Source organism: Drosophila takahashii, chromosome 3R (assembly GCF_030179915.1).
Source record: "Drosophila takahashii strain IR98-3 E-12201 chromosome 3R, DtakHiC1v2, whole genome shotgun sequence".
NCBI classification, from domain to species: Eukaryota; Metazoa; Arthropoda; class Insecta; order Diptera; family Drosophilidae; genus Drosophila; species Drosophila takahashii.
The window spans coordinates 14,346,578-14,367,163 of record NC_091681.1 but is presented as its reverse complement, the minus strand read 5'-3'; the positions used below and the strand labels follow the sequence as shown (position 1 = coordinate 14,367,163).

Below are 20,586 nucleotides of genomic sequence, written 5' to 3'. Positions count from 1 at the left end.
TTTAAAAATTAGATATAGTATATGAGCTGCTTGCAAAATTAAACCACGAAGAGTTTCTAAATTGCCAAGCTTAATAATTTATATTGTGCCAATTATGCACTTCAAAATCTGACCGTTTCTAGCATTTAAAGATTAATTTTAAATTACTTTGTAGTGAAACACATTAAACATTTCCCATCAAATATTTCCCCTACCTTTTGTTGTCTTACTTATTTTTCCTCTAACAATAAAAGACAATTTAGCAAGGGGACGTTTCTAAACGATTTCGTTGTTTCTGCCACAATTAGTTCCCCTTCTTCTCCGTGAAAAACCACAAAATGTGGACCATTAAAAACACAAAACTTTAAGCGGCTCTTCGGAGCACCTTCCCCTCCTCCTTTCGGTATTGCCAAGAAACAAAAACCATTAAAACAATTTAATCGCACTCGAGGAAATCTTCGCGAGCCAGAAAGTCGAGCATGAAATGCAAAAGTTTTTATTTTGACGCCTGGCGCCTTCGCTGCTGACTCCTCCTGATTGTAAATCGTTATCCTCGCGGGACTCGAGTTCGGAGGTGTTTTTGCTTTCCTGCCACCCTAACAAGTTAATTTTCACATTGGGACATGACTGACACCACCTCCCTTTTCGGAGTCGCGGTAATTTCCTCGGCACTTTTGTTTAGTTTTTGATTTGACTTTTACTTTTTGCTCGCTGGTTTTTCGGTTTTGCCGGCTAATTATCATCATTTTGGCCAAACGCCTGAAGCGATTTGCCTTGGCCGGGGTTTTTGTGCTTCGAAGTTTCAACGGGGCATCCAGGGGTATGGGGTCCTCGGGGAGTTTTGGGCCATTATGTAGCCATCAAAATAACTTGTTGTTGCGGGGGAAACTTTTTGCTGTGATTTTCATAGCCGAAAAACAATCAAAATTTAATGTGCGGCGCCGCATTTTGATTGAAAAATAAAATACTCAGCATAATCAAATAAATGCCCGAACAACAACAGCACACTCAGGGAAAAAATTGTTCTGATTGTGTCTGAAAACGTGTCTGTTTGAGTCTCAAAAATAGCTTTATACCGTTTGGTATCATTATAAGAATTTATGGTATTATTTTAAGAACGGATTTTTAAGACCGCTGTTCTTACTCTAAGAACGAAACGTACTTAAATTTATATTTATTTTTAGTACAAAAATAAATTTCTTTGAATGCTACTGTAAGCATTCTGCCATGGAAGGAAATAATAAGGCCATGGCCCAGGGGCCAAGGTGCTGGATTCTGATATTATTTTGTGTTTGGGGGTACGAGGTTCGATTCCCGCTCACAACACAACTTTTTTTTTTTTTTTGTAATTAGTAAACTAACAACATAACCTTTTTAATACATTTTTGTTTTTAAAGTTATGCGGTTATTCCACTACATTGGTCGGCTCATTCATTAGAACAATTTTTTCTCAGCCTATACGATTTTACGTAGGTGCGAGCAAGACAGATATATGTCAGCTGCAATGAGCAATTAATGAGCAAAATTTTAAAAACCGAAGGCCACCATTTTATTTTTTTTTGTATGAGCAAAATTGAATCTAAAAAGTACAATTTTGCTCATTTATTAGAGCTACTGTAAATCGGATCTTGCTCGCACCTACGTAAAATCGTATGGGCTGAGAAAAAATTGTACTAATGAATGATCCGAACGATGTAGTGGAATAACCGCATTATTAAGGAAATATTAATTGAAATACATTTGAAAAACTTTTTACTTACATTGACTTATCCGGTTTTTGAACCGGGGTCCTCTCGCATCAGAGGCAGACGCCTTACCAACTGGGCCATCGCACCGTGTTACGCGCGCGTGCATAAGTTCAACTTAAATCTAAATTTACTGGTCTTAAATCAATACCCTTTGGTATCAATATAAGAATATGGTCTTGAAAAAATAAAAGAACAAAACGGTAGTAATGTAAGAAATTCGGTCTTAGATTTTTTCGGTCTTTTTTTTCTGGGTGCAGGCATTCAACGAAAAAAAAGTGTGCAAAATAAACTGCTCATCATTTTCCGGGCCTGCAGTTCCAGGTCCCTTGGCACAATCCCCGAAACGAGCCCATTCGGAGATGCGATTCCGATTCCACCCGCATTTGCACGATTCGTTAAACAAAGCACACGTTAACAGGAGCGAACCGAAGGACGTTGAGTGGGCGGTGGGTGGTAGGCGGGGCAAGGACAAACAGACATTTCGGGCGGTCAGTTTCAGCAGTTGCCCGCCGGCCATCGGGGGGTTAATGTGAGGCACTGCCCAAATATCTGGCAACACATTTGCTTACGAAAAAAACCGGACAATAAAGAAGGCATTTCAAAATGTGGTCTTCAATTTAACAGATCTTATAACGTTAGTTCGCACAAAAAATTTCATTTTTAGCTAATTTTTTATAAAACGTTGTTGGTTTATTTGGGCAGAATTCATTTGATTTGAAGGAAATACCAATTCACAACTTTGATTTGAAAAACGAGTAACTTATACAAAAATATCTTATATTGATGATTTACAGCTAATAAAAAAATTATTATAAATATTATACAAATAAATTTAAAATAAACTGTATTTATCTATTTCTTTCTGATTAACTGACTTGAATTTTCGGAATCAAATTTCTGGCACTTAGAGCATTCCAACTTCTTTAAGCCCCAAAACTCTTAAGGGCAAATTTCGTATGTGGTTGATCAAATGCTTTTAAGTTTTATTTGTTTAATACATTTTTTGTTCATGGCAACGACAGAGTTGTTGTTGTTGCTGCTGCTATTGTTTGCCAGCTACAACTGTCATTTTGGGACAAGGTCCAAAAAACACAAGGTAAAGTCGGAAAAAATATACAAACGAAAAAACAAGAAGAAACGTTGCAAAATTGTTGGCAAATATTGAATTTGCAACATATTCGACTCATATGTCACACCGAAACGGTGGAAGCTGTCGCGAGTGGCTAACAAAAGGTTTCTGTTTACCAACATTTGCATTTTGTTGGGAAACGGAGGGCAGTCCCTTTCCTTTTTACCTTTTAGAGTTGCCAAAAAAGAGAGTTGACCAGCAGGATGACGAATGGAGCGTTGGATTGGGAGGATGGTGGATAGACGAGAAAAATATCAAATGCAGCACAGCTGTTGTGCAAATAGTGGGACATTAATTTTAATTGTTTTGTTAGGACGGAAGTTGTTGAATGAGGAATGGCTGGATATTTTACAGAGTACCTTTTGGAGATTCTAAAACTAAGAGGAAAGGTGTTGGAAAAATAATTACTAAAATTAAAGACACAATTTTACAAACTATTAAAATTTAACATTTATTGTAGATAATTGTCGGAACAATTCAAAGTCCAGGAATAACTACTCTTTGCTCTCTTTTAATTCCCATAATATTAGTTTCGGCTTAGATCCCACACCTTCTTCGCATTTTCAACCCTTTTGAAGGTACACTTTGGGGAAAACAATAAAAATGAATATGTATTTAAATAACAGTTGCTATCAACACCGTCGCACGCTGTTCCCAGCATTTGCAACTCACTCACATAACCCCTTGAGCACCTTTGTCCGGCAAAAATATTACAGAAAAGATGAGAAAAGTGGAGAAACTGCGGTCCAAGTAACTATAACATTTAAGCGGCTTTGGCGAAAAGTTGTGAGCCATTTGATAGCCTCTGGCTTTAAGGGAGCTAACCCTCCCTTTCATTCTCTCTAAATTCTATAAAGTGGTTTTTCATATGTGGGTATAAAAATAAAATGTACGGGCTTTTTATTTTTATGGCTGACAACTGGCTAGGTTGAGACCGGGACGCCTAAATCATGTAAAGGATTTGCGTTTTATCATGTCTCGGGGCAGGCTTTTGGGTTTCCCTCGCCTTTTGGCATCACCTCTCCAGAAGTTGACAGGAAATTGAAAATTTCCAGCAGGCGTCATGTGTGCGTTTGCCGGTTCTGAAGTGTCAGCGATCCGATTCCCAAGGAGGCCAATAACATTTACGCTAATTTGATAATCTGTTCACGCACAAGGACCAGACATTTGCATGGGGGCCGAAGGATCCTGGACGCCCCTAATTGGCTGAAATGGGACCCCGGGGACCCCCGAAACGGTTTATGCCCTGTTTCTCTATCTGTATCTGTGTATATATTCAGCGGATGGACCCTTTTTGTGCCCTATCAGCGCGTTATCATCGCATTTCCTTTCACTCTTGAGCGAACCGAAACACTTTCGGTCCGTGGTCAGCGAGTTTATTATTTTGTCCTTTATTTTTATACCCGCTTATCGCTCTGTTGCTGGCCAGAAAGCTGTTTCAGCCAGCAAAAAAGTCCGTTTTGGTAATCGCCTTTACACGCTTGACTTCAGATGAAATTAGCTGCGGGTTCGGGATTTGTTTCGGGTTGGCTTTAGGTCAGAGGTTAGCTAAATAAATTAGGTATATCAGAATATAATTATCTATTTGAGCTAGAAAAATATTTGTAGGCGAAAAATAATGTCTAAAGCGAGAGAGACTAAAGAAAAGTGAAAAATATGATTTTAATAAAAGTTCTTTATATTAAGATTATATTTGACTTGCTTATACTAAAAATCCTCATCTTATTAATATAACATGCCCATAAAAATCTTTTACTCCAAAATGTGAGTTCCTAAATGTTCCGTCTGCGCTCCGCATCTCATTCTCATTAGCTGGCGTCTACCCGCTGAAATTGGCTCGCATCAACGGAAATGTTGGGCCAGCCCACATGGCGTATGAGCAATCTGCTTCCCTTCGACACACACAAAAACATACGCCCCGTGGGCATTTCTCTGCGGCGTATGTGTGTGTGTGGGTGGGTTGATATCCTGGTGTGCGACAAGATTTATGCATGTTTTCTTTTTCTGTCGGCGTACATTTTAACGCCTGCAAATTTGCTAATTAATTAGTTTAAATGCTCAAGGAGAGCTGACTAAAGATATAATTATAATGGAAATCGAGTTGTGCTCGGCATATAGATCAATTTCAGATGCTTTACTAAGGATATACCCTTAGCATCCCCAAATTAATGCGTTTATGAGTGACTAACACAGACGCGATAAAAAACGCTAAAAAAAAAAGGGTGAAGGAAAACACGCGCGCGTTTTTACACGCATGTAATTTGTGGGAAATTTGTTCAACCCTTTTCTGCACTTTTCGCATACTTTTCCGGCAAATAAAGGCAAAATTAATTTAACGCGTGTTTTTCCTGGGTCCTTGCATAATGGAATTGATTTAAGGTTATTAATATGAGCACTCTGGGCCAAAAAAGTAAAAAAATGTAACGTGGAAAAAGCAAAGAATTCCGGGAGATGCCTAAGTAAATGTTTGTAGCCGCTGTTGCTACTGCGGCTGTTGGTAACCTTTAACGTCAATTTTATGCAAATTATGTTGTTTCGGTTGGAGATTTCCTTTGGGGAGGATGGATGTCGATGTCTCGCTGTGTGCGGCAAAGGGGGCGTGGCATTTTCGAAACGACGGGGCGTCGCTTGAAAGTTTTTGGAGTGCTGCTGGGGAGTGTTGTTATTGAAGTTTCCCTCGGTGGCGTCTGTCGACTGCTCACTGCTGACTTATTCAATAAGCCAAGTTGAAGTATGCTCCATTATATATTTGTTGGTGGCTGTGGCCGGAGCTGCTTAAGCAAATACCGTGTGCTCGTGTATGCAAAAAGTGCAAATAATAATAATAAAGAGTACTTATTGTTTGATTTATGTGTCTGTGTATGCACAATGCTGGCCAAGCGAAGGATGAGCTATGTTTTGGGTTTAAGATGGAGGGGAGATCTTTCTCCTAAACTGACTGCCTTGGCTTTTTCCCGGTTTAATTGAGTTACAGATGATATATGGAAGGCTTCTCTTATACAATTGATATTGGGAGCATAATAGTGTTTCAAGGGGAAGAACCTAAAGTTAAAGTAATGCCTTTAAAAAGACTTATTATTTTTAAATTAAATATTTTTTTAAATAAAAAAACTTTCTTATTCAGCAAAAATTTTAAAAATTTTAGTTTGAAATTATTGTAGGAAAAAATTTTAACCTACTGATCATTAAATATTCATAAGTTGTATCATAAAAAGTGTATAATATTTTATATATTAAATAAAAATAATTGAAATTGAAAGTCTTTTTTAAAAAACTCTAACTTTAATAAACCTATTGCCTTAACTTAGTTATAGAAGCTCTGCAATAACTCATCTTGAATCACCAACTTGAGTTTCGACTGCTTAATTTTGCAGCCTTCTTCACGCTCTCCCACTTTCGTTGGCTAATCCTCCGCCATCAGTTTTCCCCTGCTAACCAACAGCAGTGGCAATGAAAAACCACCGATAAAGTCACCTTTATTTGTCAGTCTTAGGCTCCCCCGAGTCAACTGTCAAGTCCTTCTATACCAGGCACGTTCCTTTGCCTTTCACGCAATCCCGAAGCGTTAAACCGCACACACCTATCACGATGATGATGATGTTCCCTTTCTTATTTTTTTGTTATTTTTCCTTTGGTGCTGTTCTTGTTGTTCCACAGTGCGGATGGCTAAGTGAGCCATTTATCTTCGCTGGAACCTCAAGCGCGACATAACAGCAATAGCAACAACAGGGTCTACAACAATCACTTCCTACAGGCGTCATCCAATCCTCAATAATACCGCTTTGGAAATAAAACGATTTATATGGCGCAACAACAAAAATCCAATAGAGGTGCACACAGTTCAGGGATCGAAGAGGCACTTGGAGAAAATATCTATAAACCAATTTACATTAAGGGGTAAAAATAAATATTAAATGAGATATATTAGGGATGAGGACAGGATTTCCTGGGTTCTAATTTTAAATAGTTTAATATTACATTTCATATTTGAACCACAATACTAAAACTTTATTTATTTCAGTGTATAATCGGAATCCTGTCGTATTTTCGTTTTATTCGGCCTTATCCAGACCAACATCAATCGAACAGCCGCAACAACAGCAACAACAAGTAGTAAATGAAACCCCTGTACAACAAAAAATAAAAACCAAAGTAAAATCGAAGATTGCTATCTTTGACGGCTTGTTTTCCTGCCCATTCTGCCCCGTCGGTGGGCGGGGGGCGTGGCAGCTATTATGTATTGGCGTTGAAACAATTTGAACAACAGTAGTCGTCGGCGTCTCAGAAAGAGGGAGAAAAAAAAACAAATGAAAGGAAGTCGTTTAAAAGTACAAACGGACATTATTTATCGCTCAAACCATTTAGCCACAGAAACTACCCGAAGAAGAGCCAAAAAACAAAAAAAAAAGAGCCATGAGGAGCAGAAAGCGCAAATCCGAATACGAATCCGAGTCCTTAAGACCCCAACCTCTTGTCCATCTCGTGTTGTTGTGTCTACTTAGTTGTAATAAATGGAAAAACCGAAGGAGCAGAGAGAGAGTTCTGGCCACAATGCGTTGCATATAATTTCTATTCGAATTTCGGAGGTTCGGATGGTGTAGGAAGTGAATTGAGCCGGTCTGGCAATTGGATTTTAGGATAGCTACTAAGGGAAATCGATTGATTTCTGCTTGCCCAAGCAGTTTTCCCAATAAGTAATTTACAGTTGTCATTAAGTGGGAAAACATTTGGGGTTTGTCGATAGGAAGTGCGTGAGGAAAGTCTCTTGAGATGAGTTTTTGTCTTTTCAAAAAGGAGACTCGAGCTTGGAAAACATGTGATTGATTTTTTTTAAGATAATAATATATTAATTTTAGGTATACCTAACATATTTTATTATACTGGATATTATTTCGTTTTAGTATTATGATAATAAATTATAATATGAATTTTTCAACAAATTGTAGTGTAATTGTGATCTAGTCAAAAAAAATTAGAAATAAATAATTATTGTTAGTGGCAATACAATTGGCATCACAATCTAATAGAATACTTAGCAAATATTAAATTAAATAAAAAAATTAAGTATACCTACATATCGAAATTGTGTTTTCAAAGAACAGTTGAGATTGATTAAAAGCTATATAGTCTGCAGGACACTCGTGGAAAAATGTGTTTCTTGTATGCAAAGCAGAACATTCAAATTCGTCTGCTCAAACACCTTTCTATTAGCATCCATCCACCGGTGGCAACCTCCCCGTACGTTCTCTTTCGACGTGTCATATGGAGCGGCGTAGCGGAATCCTTGTCCAGATCCGCAGCTAACCCCCACAAAAAACACAAAGTCGCACAGACAGCAGACGGAGATGCTGAATGGGGATCCAGTGGAGAAATGGGAAGAGGCAGCTAGCCACGGGCATCTTATCGCCCTAAACCACTTTAGTGTCAGTCCCGCTGACAGCGGTCCAACCTCGACTCGTGAACATTGTCGCCTTTTTGTTGGGGAGAACTGGATTGGATTGTTGGGAGGATTGAGAAGCCGAGGACTGGAGTCCACCGTTGTCTCTTAACATGGTCTTGTCGACATTGCGATAACAAAACACACACACAAAAAAAGACGGGAAAAAAGGAATTTTACGCTCTTGGCCATAATGAGGGTGATTTTCGTATTTGTGGTAGATTTGTCCACTTAGCAGGAATGACCAGGCCGAGGACCAAAAAGCTGTTGCAATTTGCTGGCAAATCATTTGTACATTTCCACAGTGGATTACGGTTTCGCCGGGCCCTGATTCCTGATGATAATGCTCATAATTTGCGAGGCCTGCATATATTTTGGGACATTTTTTTTTTTATATTTAGGCCATGATATATGCGCCAGCATGCTTCAGCAATGATTTGTGCTAATGAGTGAAGAACGGTGAGTGGGGTTTGATGTCTAGGATTTCATGGGAGAATTCGAAACCAAAGCTGGACAAATTCTTGCATTTAATTGGCATTTTTATGCGCAGGGTTGGGGTGAAAGTTTTTTAATAAAGACCCGAACCTCACTTCATTCCAGCCGAGTTGATATTCATTTTCATTTGCCCATTTAGCCAGCGACCTCAAGTGCGGGTTTCGACCGGCATTCCGGCATTTTGTCTCCCTCGGTGTGTACACAATTGTCTACGGATTTTCAATATTATTTGCTGCGGTCTTCCGATATACAAAAATCCCCCAGCTTCCCAGTTCCCCAGTTTGGCCATCTGCTACCATCATCTTGGGTCTGTGGGTCCATTGTGGGTGTGAAATCGTGGAAATTGCAAACGCTGACTGACTGCCACTGTCAACGGGAGAATCCGAACTCATTGTAACCGCTTTCAATTGGGCATTTTATTTTATATTTGAATTTTAAAATTCCTTCCGCTCCGGCGACAGGCGACGACGGGCCACAGGAAAATGGACAATTTGTGTTTGTGGCAATTGATTGGCAAATATTGTCCGGCCAAATGGTTAAGGCGAAAAGGTTTGCTGATTAATACGCAGTGACAGCAAGTCAGGGTTAAAGGGAAAAGGACCTTCTAAGGATTTTAGATTAAAAGGTACTTCTTTTGGGGGATATTCGAAAGAGCTGTCAGAGTAAGGTTTGAATAAAATGAATGGTTCAAGATTTATTAATGGTTGTAAAGATATATCTTTAATCCAAAAAAACTGTAATTAAACTCTTAAAACTCGTTGTATTAAAAATAAATATTAGAATGTTTATATTAAGTAGCTTATATTTTATACCAAAAGTTGTATTATAATTATATTGTAATATATAATTTTTTATCCACCATAGGTTGAGTCATGTTAATCGATCGAACTCAGCGTTCCTTCACTCCTTGTAGCAATTCATCCATAGCCGTACGCTCCATTTGAGCGTCTTAAAGTCGGTAATAAAAAAAGAAGAAAAACTTACTCGATGCCAACTTGCATGCAAATTACAAGCAATAAAACGTGGCACATTCCAATGCTTAGGCAAACTTCTGCTACAAGGCTCCAGAGCCCGAGGAGATTATTCTTTATTGTTTAGAGAATGGCAGCTACGACGAGCAGGACGAGAGTCCTTGTGGCAATTCGCACATCATGCGATTGGCATTGAGATTGCGTCCTCGTATCGGGCAATTCCCAGGACTGTCATATGCGGGGACAAGAAACACACACGACTCGAGGGATATGCAAATTTGTCATCCAGTAAACCAAACAGAAAACACATATAAAGGAGTGAAATAATCATAAAAACGTCAGGCTACCAAGTTGGGTGGGTTGAAACAATCCTGAATTGAATTTTTATCTATTGTATTGGCAATAAAGTCACATTGTCACAGCATGTATAAAATGATTATTGTTTACTCTTACTCTCCCTATATACATATATTTTTGCCTATATTTTTACCCTTACTCCTTCGTGAAGGGAAAGGAACAAAAAGTTGAGATACGGGCTCAACCGGGATTTGAACCCGGGACCTCTCGCACCCAAAGCGAGAATCATACCCCTAGACCATTGAGCCGCTTACGATAAGATTTTAAATTTTTGGTTTTTTAAACTTAAAACCCGTGCTTAATTCACATCACCTTTTGGTCACCTGAAGACATGCATATTAAGTGAATTCATGGCTTTAAAATGAGGGTCAACCGGTTTCAAATGTTTCTTTTACGACAGCTGCATGCATGCATAATTTAGTTACCTAAAAACAAACCTATGATTTTAGAGAGTTTTAACCCAATGGTAACCATTTTGAAGAAGTAAAAGTGTAAGTTCACTACCTAATTTAAATTGAAAAAAAATTTGGCTTTCCTCAAGCATTATTAAATAAATAAAAAGTTGTAATCATTTTATAGTCTTATATTTAAAACAATCTAAATTTTTTCAATAAAATAAATTAGACATCCAGTTAAAATAATAAAAAATGCAACTAATTTGTATTGTTTTACATATTTTACAAATATCTCTGTTCAGACCTATAAGATATAAAAAGTTAAAGGTATATATTTTAATACAAAATCGTCGCATTTTAAAATGATATTTTTTTGTTGCACACAAGGGTTAAAGAAAATAAAACTATCGAACTGCCCAGTTTTTCTCTTAAGGCCCTCTAAAACGCCCAATTTCATCAAGGGGATGTAGCTCAGATGGTAGAGCGCTCGCTTAGCATGTGAGAGGTACGGGGATCGATGCCCCGCATCTCCAAGAGGATTTCTTTTTTTTTCATCAGATCCCCATTTTATTTTTATTTAATTAGAGCTGAAAGAACGGTTGTACAGGAACTTACCCTCATCAGCGGATCGCTGATTTATTGACTTTTAAACACTGCAGTTGGCTCCCATTATTTTTCCAAGCACGGCAGCTGACTCATCAAAATTTGTTTTGTCTCCGGCGCTTTTGGCATGCTTTTAATTTAATTTGAAAAGTTTTGCATGCCCATTTGGCACATTTAACCCCTTGCCTTTGGGCTTGGGGCCACAAGAAAAAAAATAGACGAAAAAATGGAAAGGAATATCATAAATAATGATGATAACTGTCTAAAGTTTTCAGGGCATGCTATGGTACAAATAGCCACACCCATCGCCCACACCGAATGCAATTAACTGGACAGAGGGCAAAAACCGAGAAGAAAAATATGACAATTAGGCGGAAACTAATTGGGGATGGCTGGGCCAAAATTAAAGGATTAGAGGGAAGGAAGAACAAATTAAATTGGATATTTTAAGGAATTTGGGAAATTTTTTTCTTAGAATAATTCTACTAAGTTTGAATCATATAAAGATATAAAGTTATAAAGATCTAGCCAGATGTTTTTCCTAATATTTTTGCACCTTAAAGTTCTTATACTTTGTCCCACCCACCCTAAGTTCCTTTCCTTAGATATTTTTTTATTCTTTGGCTGGTTCAAGTTTTTGGCTCGTTATAAATCACAAGACTGAATCCATCGAAGATTTATGAGCTGCTAAATATGCTGGCGAAACAACAGGCGAGGGTCGTGGCCAGGACATTTTGGCCAAAAAACTTTATCCACGTATCAAACTTTAAAACGCAATTATCATACGTACATAAATGTGTGTATGATAGATGGAGGGTGTATATGTGTATCCTGCCGTTTAGAGTCTGTATTCTTCTTCTGTGTTGTTTTTTACTTGCGCAGATAAACAAAACAAGGTCCTAAATAAACAAAATGAGAAAAAGAATAAGCACAAAATGAGTAAAAAGTTCCAGCAGACAAAAATACAATTTGATTTTAATTGAAAAATAGCAACAACAGCATAAGGCAAGCCCGAAAATGGAAAACAAAGGTGCTGATGGATGGGATATGTCTGGATATGTTAAAGAATTTGACTTTATTTGACTAATATGATAAATTTTTAAGGACTGGACATTTCTTACGGCACCCTTTTTAGAAAAATCTGTCACCTTTCCCAAAGGCTCGTTGAAATTAATCCAATTAATAGCAAATACTTTTAGATAAAACCTTACCCTGTTTTGTACCACAGTATCCTTAACCCAACCGCACTTAAAATGCCATTAACAAAAGCACAAACAATTTTTACACTTTGCGTGCCAAGAAGAGCAACAAAAGCAAACAACAACAAACTAGCCCTACAAAAATAAGAGCGCCAAATAACAACAACACCCACTAAAATGGCAACAAACTGAATTTTCTTTTTATTTATTTTCTCAGCAACTTTTTACCTTTTTTCCAACTCATTTTCAAGTGTTTCCACTTAGTTGGCCGTTGTTTTTGGGGCCAGGCCATTAGAAGGGGGCAGATGGGGTCAGAGAGTTGGGTCCTCCCCGGCAATCTTGATGGGGTTAGCATTGTTTTTGTTGACTTAAGTCAACAAGGTCGAGGGTTAATGAAAGTTGGCTTGAAAGCTTCGAGGTTGCTTCACGGTTGCTGCTTAAGTTGTCCCAACAAAGGGAGGAAGAGAACCCAAAAAAATCGACTATATATGTGAATACTTTTAAAGTTATCTTATAAATACAATTAGAATTCTAATTGTATTTAACACATTTTGTTTTTATTCCTGTTTTATCTTTTTTATATATTAAATACCGTTAGCTTATCTTGTCTATGAAGGAATTTGAGCCCATCAGAGTTTCCGTGGTGTAGTGGTTATCACATCCGCCTAACACGCGGAAGGCCCCCGGTTCAATCCCGGGCGGAAACAGTTAAAATTTTTTTATATTTAAATGCCTTATATTTGACCTTGACATTTCCTTTAAATTTTAAAGTTTAAAATTAATAATTTAATGTAAACATTTTATTCGGCTAAACCTGATATTAAAAATGTATTGGTTTATTTCGATGATTGTTTCACAAATACATATATACTATGTTTATACGATAGCAATCACGATTTCTTGAAAGCGCGAAATAGAAATAACCCCTGTTTATACGACAGCCGAGAATTCATGCTTTTATTCACTCTCAGCTGATAGGGATGCCGGACCGGTAAAAATATCTAATTTTTAATACCACTGATTAGAGATATAGCCTATAAAAGGCCTTCAATTTCTAGCGATCTGGCAACGTCGATCATTTTTTACAGAGTTACCATACTGCATATCACCAAATCACGCTTTTGGGCTGAAATCATAGTCAACTTTCGTGTGTTGCCGAATTCACGAAATGGCGTTTATACAAGCACGAATCGGCCGAAAGCGTGAAATGATAGCGTGAATTCGGCATCGTATAAACACAGTAATAGTTAGATCAGAGGCATCGCCTTTGAATTTTTTTTTCAAAAGAATAGGTGGATTGTTTATAAATATAATTTAAAGGTATTTATAGCTGCATCATGGCCTTAAACTTATCGCGTTGCTTTTGCTTCAAGGCCTCGTGTTTTTTGCGTTCCACATTTTTGATTAGGAATTCTTGAAATTTCCTACGCATGTCTAACGAAAGACCCGTATTCCGAAGGTCCAACTTTTCAAGAACTTTATTGCAGCTAATGATCTTCATAAGATGTTTGCCAAAGTCCTAAAAATATATATTTAGTTAAGAGAGCATACAGTGAGAATTCCGATTAGCCCACCTCTCCCAGGGAATTATTTGATAAATCAATGTCCAGCAGAGTGGTGTGCTGGCAAATCAGCATCATGAACAGCTTTGTAATGGTCTCTGAAATACCACAGGTTCCCAAGTCCAGTTCCTTGATGGGCATCACCTGAAGGGTGTTAAAAATCGCAGCAGCTCCGTCACTTTGAATTGGATTTAAACGCAGAACCAGTTGATTGAGGGGCACATGCCTTAAGGTGCGACTAAGGATGTAGGCACCTTCTTCAGCTGGAAAATAAAGATGGATTTATGTAAATAAATATTAAATGCAACCTACTGATCTTATTGTTGGTCAAATCAAGGACAGTGAGAGTGCCGAAGGACTCTCGGCCGCAGGTCTCCAAGAAGCAGCGAATTCCCGCATCCCCCACCGCACAGTGCAGCAAGGACATCTCGTTCAGGTGATGACATCCTTTATCCAGGCTGTGGGCCAGAAATCGCAACTGATACGGCATCAGCTTCGTGTTGTGCAGGCTGAAAAGCATAAGCGATTGCAGAATAACAACCCAGTGGAGATTTTAGTCCTCACCAGAATTTTCGCAGCTCGTGGCACTGGCTGAGTCCCTTGGTCAAGTGCAGAATATCCCTGACAGTCAGTTGGTTGCAGCCCATTTGGTAATTACAGCCGACCGTCTTGGTACTGTAACTCAGTCGCAGTTGGCGTAAATCCGGCAGATTGCTCAGCAGGTAATCAAGCGGAATGTGATCTGCAGAAGGATTTAAAATGTCATGTAGCAAGAACGAATTATTTATGCACTTGGAAATATTATAAAAATCATAGAAAAACAAACTAAATAACTATAGTTAATGATCAACAGTTCTAAAAACTGTTTAACAATGCACATGCAGATTGTAGAATTTTAATAATAGGTACGAATTTCTTTGTGAATTGTATTATATAGAATAACCTTTGATCTTCATTGAATTATATTTATACATTTCATTAAGGCTCAATTTAAGTTTAATTTATGATAAATTAAAAATGTAAATTAAATTAAATCAGGTAAACCCTTTCTTTATTTAATACCAGGGAATCCCCAACTCACCATTCGCATCGGTTGTGGGCGGGGCGGGCTGAAGAAAACTTATCTCCAACTGATTTATGTACGCCGCACAGATGTCCAGGACGACCTGCACGTTGCCCTCCTGTTCGTAGTCGCCCGTCGGCATGTTTTCAATAAACTCCTGCACATGTCGCTCCATGTAGATGTTGATCCAGGGCCGCTCCCTGCCCCGCGCCTGAATTGGGGCGCTCCTCCACCGGTGGCCGTAACAGCGCTGCCAGAAGAAGTCCTCGCGGATGTGGGCGCTGAGCAGCTGCAGCGGCAGCTGAGTGTCCAGGTGGCTAAGGAGGTAGTTGCGGTCCTCGCGACGCCCCAGCTGCCGGAACAGCGGCAACTCTGCGGATGAGCAATGTCTGGATTTAATCAATTTTGTAAGAGCCTGTTGGTATGGCTACCTTTTCACTAAAAATTCAATTCTTAAAAATTATTAAAAAAGAAGAAGATTTGATATGGTGATATCAAAAGGAATTTTTTTCCAGGTTTTAAATAAAATAACTACAAATCTTTGGTGATAAAGACAAATGAAAATTTGTTTAAATATTTTAAAAAAATAATATGTTCTAATTTTAGCCATTTTATAGCTACAAGCTCACCACTCCAATTCTCAACAATAGCATCGAGCACAAGATGTCGCAGACTTTTCGCTTGATTTGGCTGGCTCTCCTGGCCTTCGCTGGGGATCTGGATGGTGTCCAATGATTTACCGGCGACTTTGGGCAACTTGACATCGGCGAGATTGAAATAGGCCTTGAAGGTGTCAATGGAAACGGTGCTGGGGAACTCACAGTACGTGAAATCCATTTGAATAAATGTAGTTTCTCGAAAGATGTAAACTCCGGATACTGATGTAGTTGAAAGATAAATAATGTTTATTAGTCCGGCTTTCTGGCTGCCAGGAAACGGTTGTCAACGAAGACCCTTTGTTGATTTTCCAGTGTTGCAGAGGGTGCGATTAAAGGGGTTTTTTCCAAACCAGTGCTAAAATAAGGAAAAATATATGAGTTTTATAAAAACAAATTGTAAAAGAGAGTAAAGAATTAAATCAAAATGGTCTTCATTTAAAGCTGATATCAATTCTGTCCAATTTAAATTCCCTAATCTTTAAAAATGTGTTAACAGCAGGATATTCTCGTTTTCCCCGACATTTGCATAACAAAGTCGTTTTGGGGCCGCGGGATAAGGCCTCAAGTGGCAAGCCGATTATGACCCTAATTACACGACATTACAAGTCAGCGTTTATCCCACTCACCAGGCCACTTGGGTGTATCAAAAATATTGACTTGGCATCTTTCATTGCGGCCAATCAAGGCGGATATCTACCTGGGGATTAGGCCAGCTGACATGACTTGCGTTGGTCCTGCCAGAAAGTCAAAGTCAGGGCTTCACGACTGGCTGGTGTAATTTTTACGGCTTAACTAGGACTCCGCCGTGTCTGCGAAAAATGCAAAGTATATCGCCTTATTTATGTCTCGGCCTCCGCGACGCGTCGACCGAGAATTAATAACCAACCCCGCGATGGGTGCTGCCATGATGCGCATTATTATGGCCAAATTATACACCTTATAAAACAGTTGCGCGTCTTTGCCGAAACCAAATTTTTATGTAAAGCAATTTATTTTGAATTATTTTTATGGCACTTAACGGTTGCGGTGCCTGCACACATTGCAAAAAAAATGAGAAAAGCTGACTAGTCAAAAATTGGTTTCCCATAGGCTACGTTCATCTGTGGATGGGTTTCCGAACTCCAAAGGATTTCCCCCAAATGGTTTCGTTATTGTGGGAATTTCGCCTGATGAATTATGCGAAATCGATGCGAGCATTGACACCAGTTTGAGCAGTTTGATAATGCTTGCTGCCGAGTAGGAAACGATTTTACAGGAAAGCAGCTTGAACATCAATGCTTTTAATTTTAAATTAAAAATAAATGGAAAATTTACTGGCATTAAATATCTACAAAAAATACATAAATATTATTTCATTGGACTTGAAAGAATTCCAATTTGTGGCTTTCTATACCTAGAAAATTTCTAGGTATCAAGGACTTATGGACTTTTTTTGAGTCTCATATAGAAGGCCGACGTTTTGTTCAGCTTATAACATCAAAATAGATTTCATTTTTGAAACTTTTGGAAAATTGTAATTTATTTATTCTTTAAAATTTGTTTCACACATTTTAATATTGCAATTAAATACTTTCAAATGGAGATAGTTTACAAAAAAACTTAGAAATCATATCGCAAATTAAGTCCGGTGCCGAAATCGGACTTGCCACGCCTCGGTCCGCTCAAGTGATGATTGGCACTTCCGGTGGCATTGAGATTGAGGTTGCCACTGGGAGAGGTGTACAGGTTGGCCCTTCCCGTAGTTTGAATGGTGGTCATATCGAATTGCGGCACCCTGGTGACCCCCACAGAAGCCTGGTGACCCGCACCTGTCTGCAGATTAAGACCGCCGCCAAACTGATCGTGGGATCGGCTGTGACTGTGGAAGCCAGTGGCATTGAGAGAGGTGTTCTGGTTATGGAGAAGATTGGCTTGGGCTGCGGCGGTGGTGGTGCTGCCCACGCCCTCAATGTGACCATGCTGCAGCGAGAGGCCATGTCCATTGCTGCGATATTATATTTATAAAATTATACGATTAATTTTTTGTGCTCTTGGACAATCTAAGGATAACTTACGCATTCACTGCTCCATAAACTCCTTTGGTGACTGGTCCAACAGCTCCTGGCGTGGAGGCGAATACTCCGGCCCGAGCATTGGCCAGATCGTCACCCACCATCACTCCGCATCGGGCGGTTGCCTCTCCAGTCTTTGGGTTTCCTGTTGCTTGACAATCCATTCTAGATGATTTCTTGATTTTACCTTTCTTATTGGGCTGTTCTTCGTAGTTTGAATGACTGAAAATGCCCGACTGTCTCTTTTATAGTCCGATGCCTTTTGTCACAAAAGTACCCCACGCATCAATGGTACATTCCCGTAAAATTTTCTCTTGTCCATCTCTTAATCAGCCGATGATACACAGCTATATGCATTTGTTTTCCCCCTTCAGCAATTGTGAAATAAATTCATCGGGGACTCCCTATACTACTTATATATCTTTGGTTCTTCCCATTAAAAATGTTATACATTTTATTAAACAATTTTAGCTATAGCATTTGGAAGATGCTATTTCTTGAATATAACATTTTGCTAATTTCTTTAAGATCAATTCGTCTGCAATTTAATTTTAGACCACCACCACAATTTAGATCATTTAAATTTAAATTGGGCGAGGCAATTATCAGTCGTTGGTCCCACCAAAATCATATGGCGCCGTGGCTTAGTTGGTTAAAGCGCCTGTCTAGTAAACAGGAGATCATGAGTTCGAATCTCGTCGGGGCCTACACAAGTTGAAGTGTTTTTTTTTATTGGGTAAAATTAAATTTAATTTTTTTCTATTTTTTAATGGGTGGTATAAATTTTAAAATCAATATATGACCTCTAACTATTTTTGGTGACCCATGAAACTTTTATAATATTCCCACCACTTATGTTTCGAAATTTTCGGGTATACCGCAAGTGGCGCCGTGGCTTAGTTGGTTAAAGCGCCTGTCTAGTAAACAGGAGATCATGAGTTCGAATCTCGTCGGGGCCTACACAAATTTGAAGTGTGTTTATTTTTTTTTATTATTGGTATTATATTGGTATTTTTATTGGTATTATTATATTTTTTAATTGGTGTTATAAATTTAAAAATTATTATTTGAACTTGAACTATTTTTAAATCTTTTAAAATGATGGCGCAAATGGCGCCGTGGCTTAGTTGGTTAAAGCGCCTGTCTAGTAAACAGGAGATCGTGAGTTCGAATCTCGCCGGGGCCTTCGAGCACAAAGTTGTGTGGGTGTATATTTTTTTCACTTTTTTTCCTTGCCACACATCCAGTGCAGTACGTTGCAGCTGTCAGTCTTGGAGCCTGCGACTTGTTGGAATCGGAATAAAGGGTAAACTCTCGTTTTCCTTTTGTACGTCTGCCCCGATGACAGCTGACAAAAAGTTTGGTCTGCGTAAACAGTGGCCAGGTTTTCAGAATCACCAGTTCCGCGCACATCCTCCGCCGCATCCCATCCACCTGTTGTTGTCCTTGCAACGGCGCTGCATAACGGAAACAGTCCGGCGGAAATGTTCGACAGCATGTTGCGATGTTGTCCACCGCAAGGTGAAAAAAGGAAAGGACCATATTTGCCTTGCAAATGGAACGAACGGCTTTTCAATTTCACTCGCCTGTCGCGATAAAGGGGACTGCCTGCAATTAGCCGACAGCTTATTTGTTTCAATTTATTTACATGCAACGGCCCCTGGCTTATCTTGCTTTTTTTCATACCCAAACGCACTCAAGCCTACCGATAACTCCGGGGCATATAATTATGTAACAATGGACGGAAAACAAACTTCTGACAAGCCAAACAATGCTATATCATTTTTATGAATTTAATTTACAGCGTCCCTTTTGTTTGTAAGTCGGATACAGCAATGTCCTCTTCTAATTTCCTCCCGAGAATTAATATCTGTTCGTCTGCTGTTGGATTTCACTTATCGGATGCGAAACTTGGTTGGATGGCCCTTATTTGATGATCTCAAAGTTTGGCAATCTCGACGGAAAAATATCCCCCTAATATTTGACCAGTCTGGGGTACCGTCCCCCCGCACCAAACATGTGTTCAAACATATATCATTTGCAATGCTCTGACGCCCACCCCGAAAAAAGCTGATCCAGACCTCATCGTCACCCGAGGTTTTTAGCAATTGTCAGCAATTTTCTCAATGGACAGTCCAGAAACTATCGCACAAAACCACTAAGCAAATGTCCCTTGTCCACCCGATGTGTGCTGTGTATTTTTCTGATTACCCCGGACGGACGGACGAACGGAGGGAGGGAAAGTCTAGTACAGTGGGCGTGTACATAGCTTAGGCATTAACATAATTTATGTGGTTCCGCCGGATTTGGCTTTGTCGTAAAAAAGGACACTCCATTGTCCGCTTCGAGCTTCGATAACAAAGGCAAAGTCCTGCCCAGGATTGCGGTTTTTATTGTTTTGATGGCAACAAAGTTTATGGAAAGTTTCTCTCGGGGACTCTAATTTCGTTTGTAGTTTTTCTGTTGACTTTGCGTATTTTTTTAATTAAATGAATTTCGGGCTGGAGAAATCAAATGGTCGCCAGCTAATCTATGTGGCCATTACTCAAATTTTGAAAGGATGACTGGATGTTGTGTGTGTGGGTGGTGTACGAAGTTCATGGTCCATAAAAACGTGCGAAATTTTCACGGGCGCGTGAATTTTCACAGCCCTTGTGGGGTCTTGTTTTTGTTTTTCCAGACACGGACGGGCCTTTTCCCCCCTTTCACTCCTTACTGATTGTTGTCACCTGTTTTTTGCACACTTTATTCGCAGGCCTCCAGGTAAATGATGGGTATGTGGTTTTTGCTTAGCAGGTTGTGTTTCTCCTGATTTTATGTTTGGTGAATTTTTAAGAGGCAGCGCATTTCAGGGTGTTTAAATGTCGCATATTCGCCGGTTTCTAAAACTGTTAGTACACCTGGCACGCAGAACTCATAATTCAAAACGTTTTTGTTG

At 39.1% G+C, this 20,586-nt stretch overlaps 2 protein-coding genes and 6 non-coding genes across 8 annotated transcripts; 5 read left to right on the top strand and 3 right to left on the bottom strand.

The window, feature by feature from the left end:
- Positions 1 to 10,292: 10,292 nt before the first annotated feature.
- On the bottom strand, positions 10,293 to 10,364 carry TRNAP-UGG (transfer RNA proline (anticodon UGG)). Its single transcript has one exon. It is a non-coding gene; the product is annotated as a tRNA-Pro (tRNA).
- A 607-nt stretch (positions 10,365 to 10,971) lies between these two features.
- On the top strand, positions 10,972 to 11,044 carry TRNAA-AGC (transfer RNA alanine (anticodon AGC)). The gene has a single exon. It is a non-coding gene; the product is annotated as a tRNA-Ala (tRNA).
- A 1,903-nt stretch (positions 11,045 to 12,947) lies between these two features.
- On the top strand, positions 12,948 to 13,020 carry TRNAV-AAC (transfer RNA valine (anticodon AAC)). Its single transcript has one exon. It is a non-coding gene; the product is annotated as a tRNA-Val (tRNA).
- Positions 13,021 to 13,637: 617 nt separating this feature from the next.
- On the bottom strand, positions 13,638 to 15,805 carry LOC108066630 (dynein regulatory complex subunit 5). The gene is made up of 6 exons (XM_070217717.1): positions 15,568 to 15,805; positions 14,957 to 15,310; positions 14,440 to 14,617; positions 14,188 to 14,384; positions 13,888 to 14,132; positions 13,638 to 13,832 (listed from the first exon to the last, which is right to left on the bottom strand). Exons 1-6 carry the CDS (start codon positions 15,773 to 15,775, stop codon positions 13,638 to 13,640), a joined length of 1,377 nt encoding a protein of 458 aa, XP_070073818.1. The 5' UTR covers positions 15,776 to 15,805.
- Positions 15,806 to 17,098: 1,293 nt separating this feature from the next.
- Positions 17,099 to 17,850, bottom strand: AttD (Attacin-D). The gene is made up of 2 exons (XM_017155224.3): positions 17,652 to 17,850; positions 17,099 to 17,581 (listed from the first exon to the last, which is right to left on the bottom strand). The coding sequence occupies exons 1-2, from the start codon at positions 17,810 to 17,812 to the stop codon at positions 17,197 to 17,199; spliced, it is 546 nt and encodes a 181-aa protein (XP_017010713.2). The 5' UTR covers positions 17,813 to 17,850; the 3' UTR covers positions 17,099 to 17,196.
- A 431-nt stretch (positions 17,851 to 18,281) lies between these two features.
- TRNAT-AGU (transfer RNA threonine (anticodon AGU)) lies at positions 18,282 to 18,355 on the top strand. Its single transcript has one exon. It is a non-coding gene; the product is annotated as a tRNA-Thr (tRNA).
- A 178-nt stretch (positions 18,356 to 18,533) lies between these two features.
- TRNAT-AGU (transfer RNA threonine (anticodon AGU)) lies at positions 18,534 to 18,607 on the top strand. The gene has a single exon. It is a non-coding gene; the product is annotated as a tRNA-Thr (tRNA).
- A 153-nt stretch (positions 18,608 to 18,760) lies between these two features.
- Positions 18,761 to 18,834, top strand: TRNAT-AGU (transfer RNA threonine (anticodon AGU)). Its single transcript has one exon. It is a non-coding gene; the product is annotated as a tRNA-Thr (tRNA).
- Positions 18,835 to 20,586: the final 1,752 nt, after the last annotated feature.

Coding starts and splice junctions, on each gene's coding strand:
- LOC108066630 (XM_070217717.1), bottom strand. CDS start 15,775: ATGGATTTCACGTACTGTGAGTTCCCCAGCACCGTTTCCATTGACACC. Junction 14,618..14,956: donor GCCCACAACCGATGCGAATG/GTGAGTTGGGGA, acceptor ATCCTTCTGCAG/ATCACATTCCGCTTGATTAC. Junction 14,385..14,439: donor CACGAGCTGCGAAAATTCTG/GTGAGGACTAAA, acceptor TATGCTTTTCAG/CCTGCACAACACGAAGCTGA.
- AttD (XM_017155224.3), bottom strand. CDS start 17,812: ATGGATTGTCAAGCAACAGGAAACCCAAAGACTGGAGAGGCAACCGCC. Junction 17,582..17,651: donor GTTTATGGAGCAGTGAATGC/GTAAGTTATCCT, acceptor ATAATATCGCAG/CAATGGACATGGCCTCTCGC.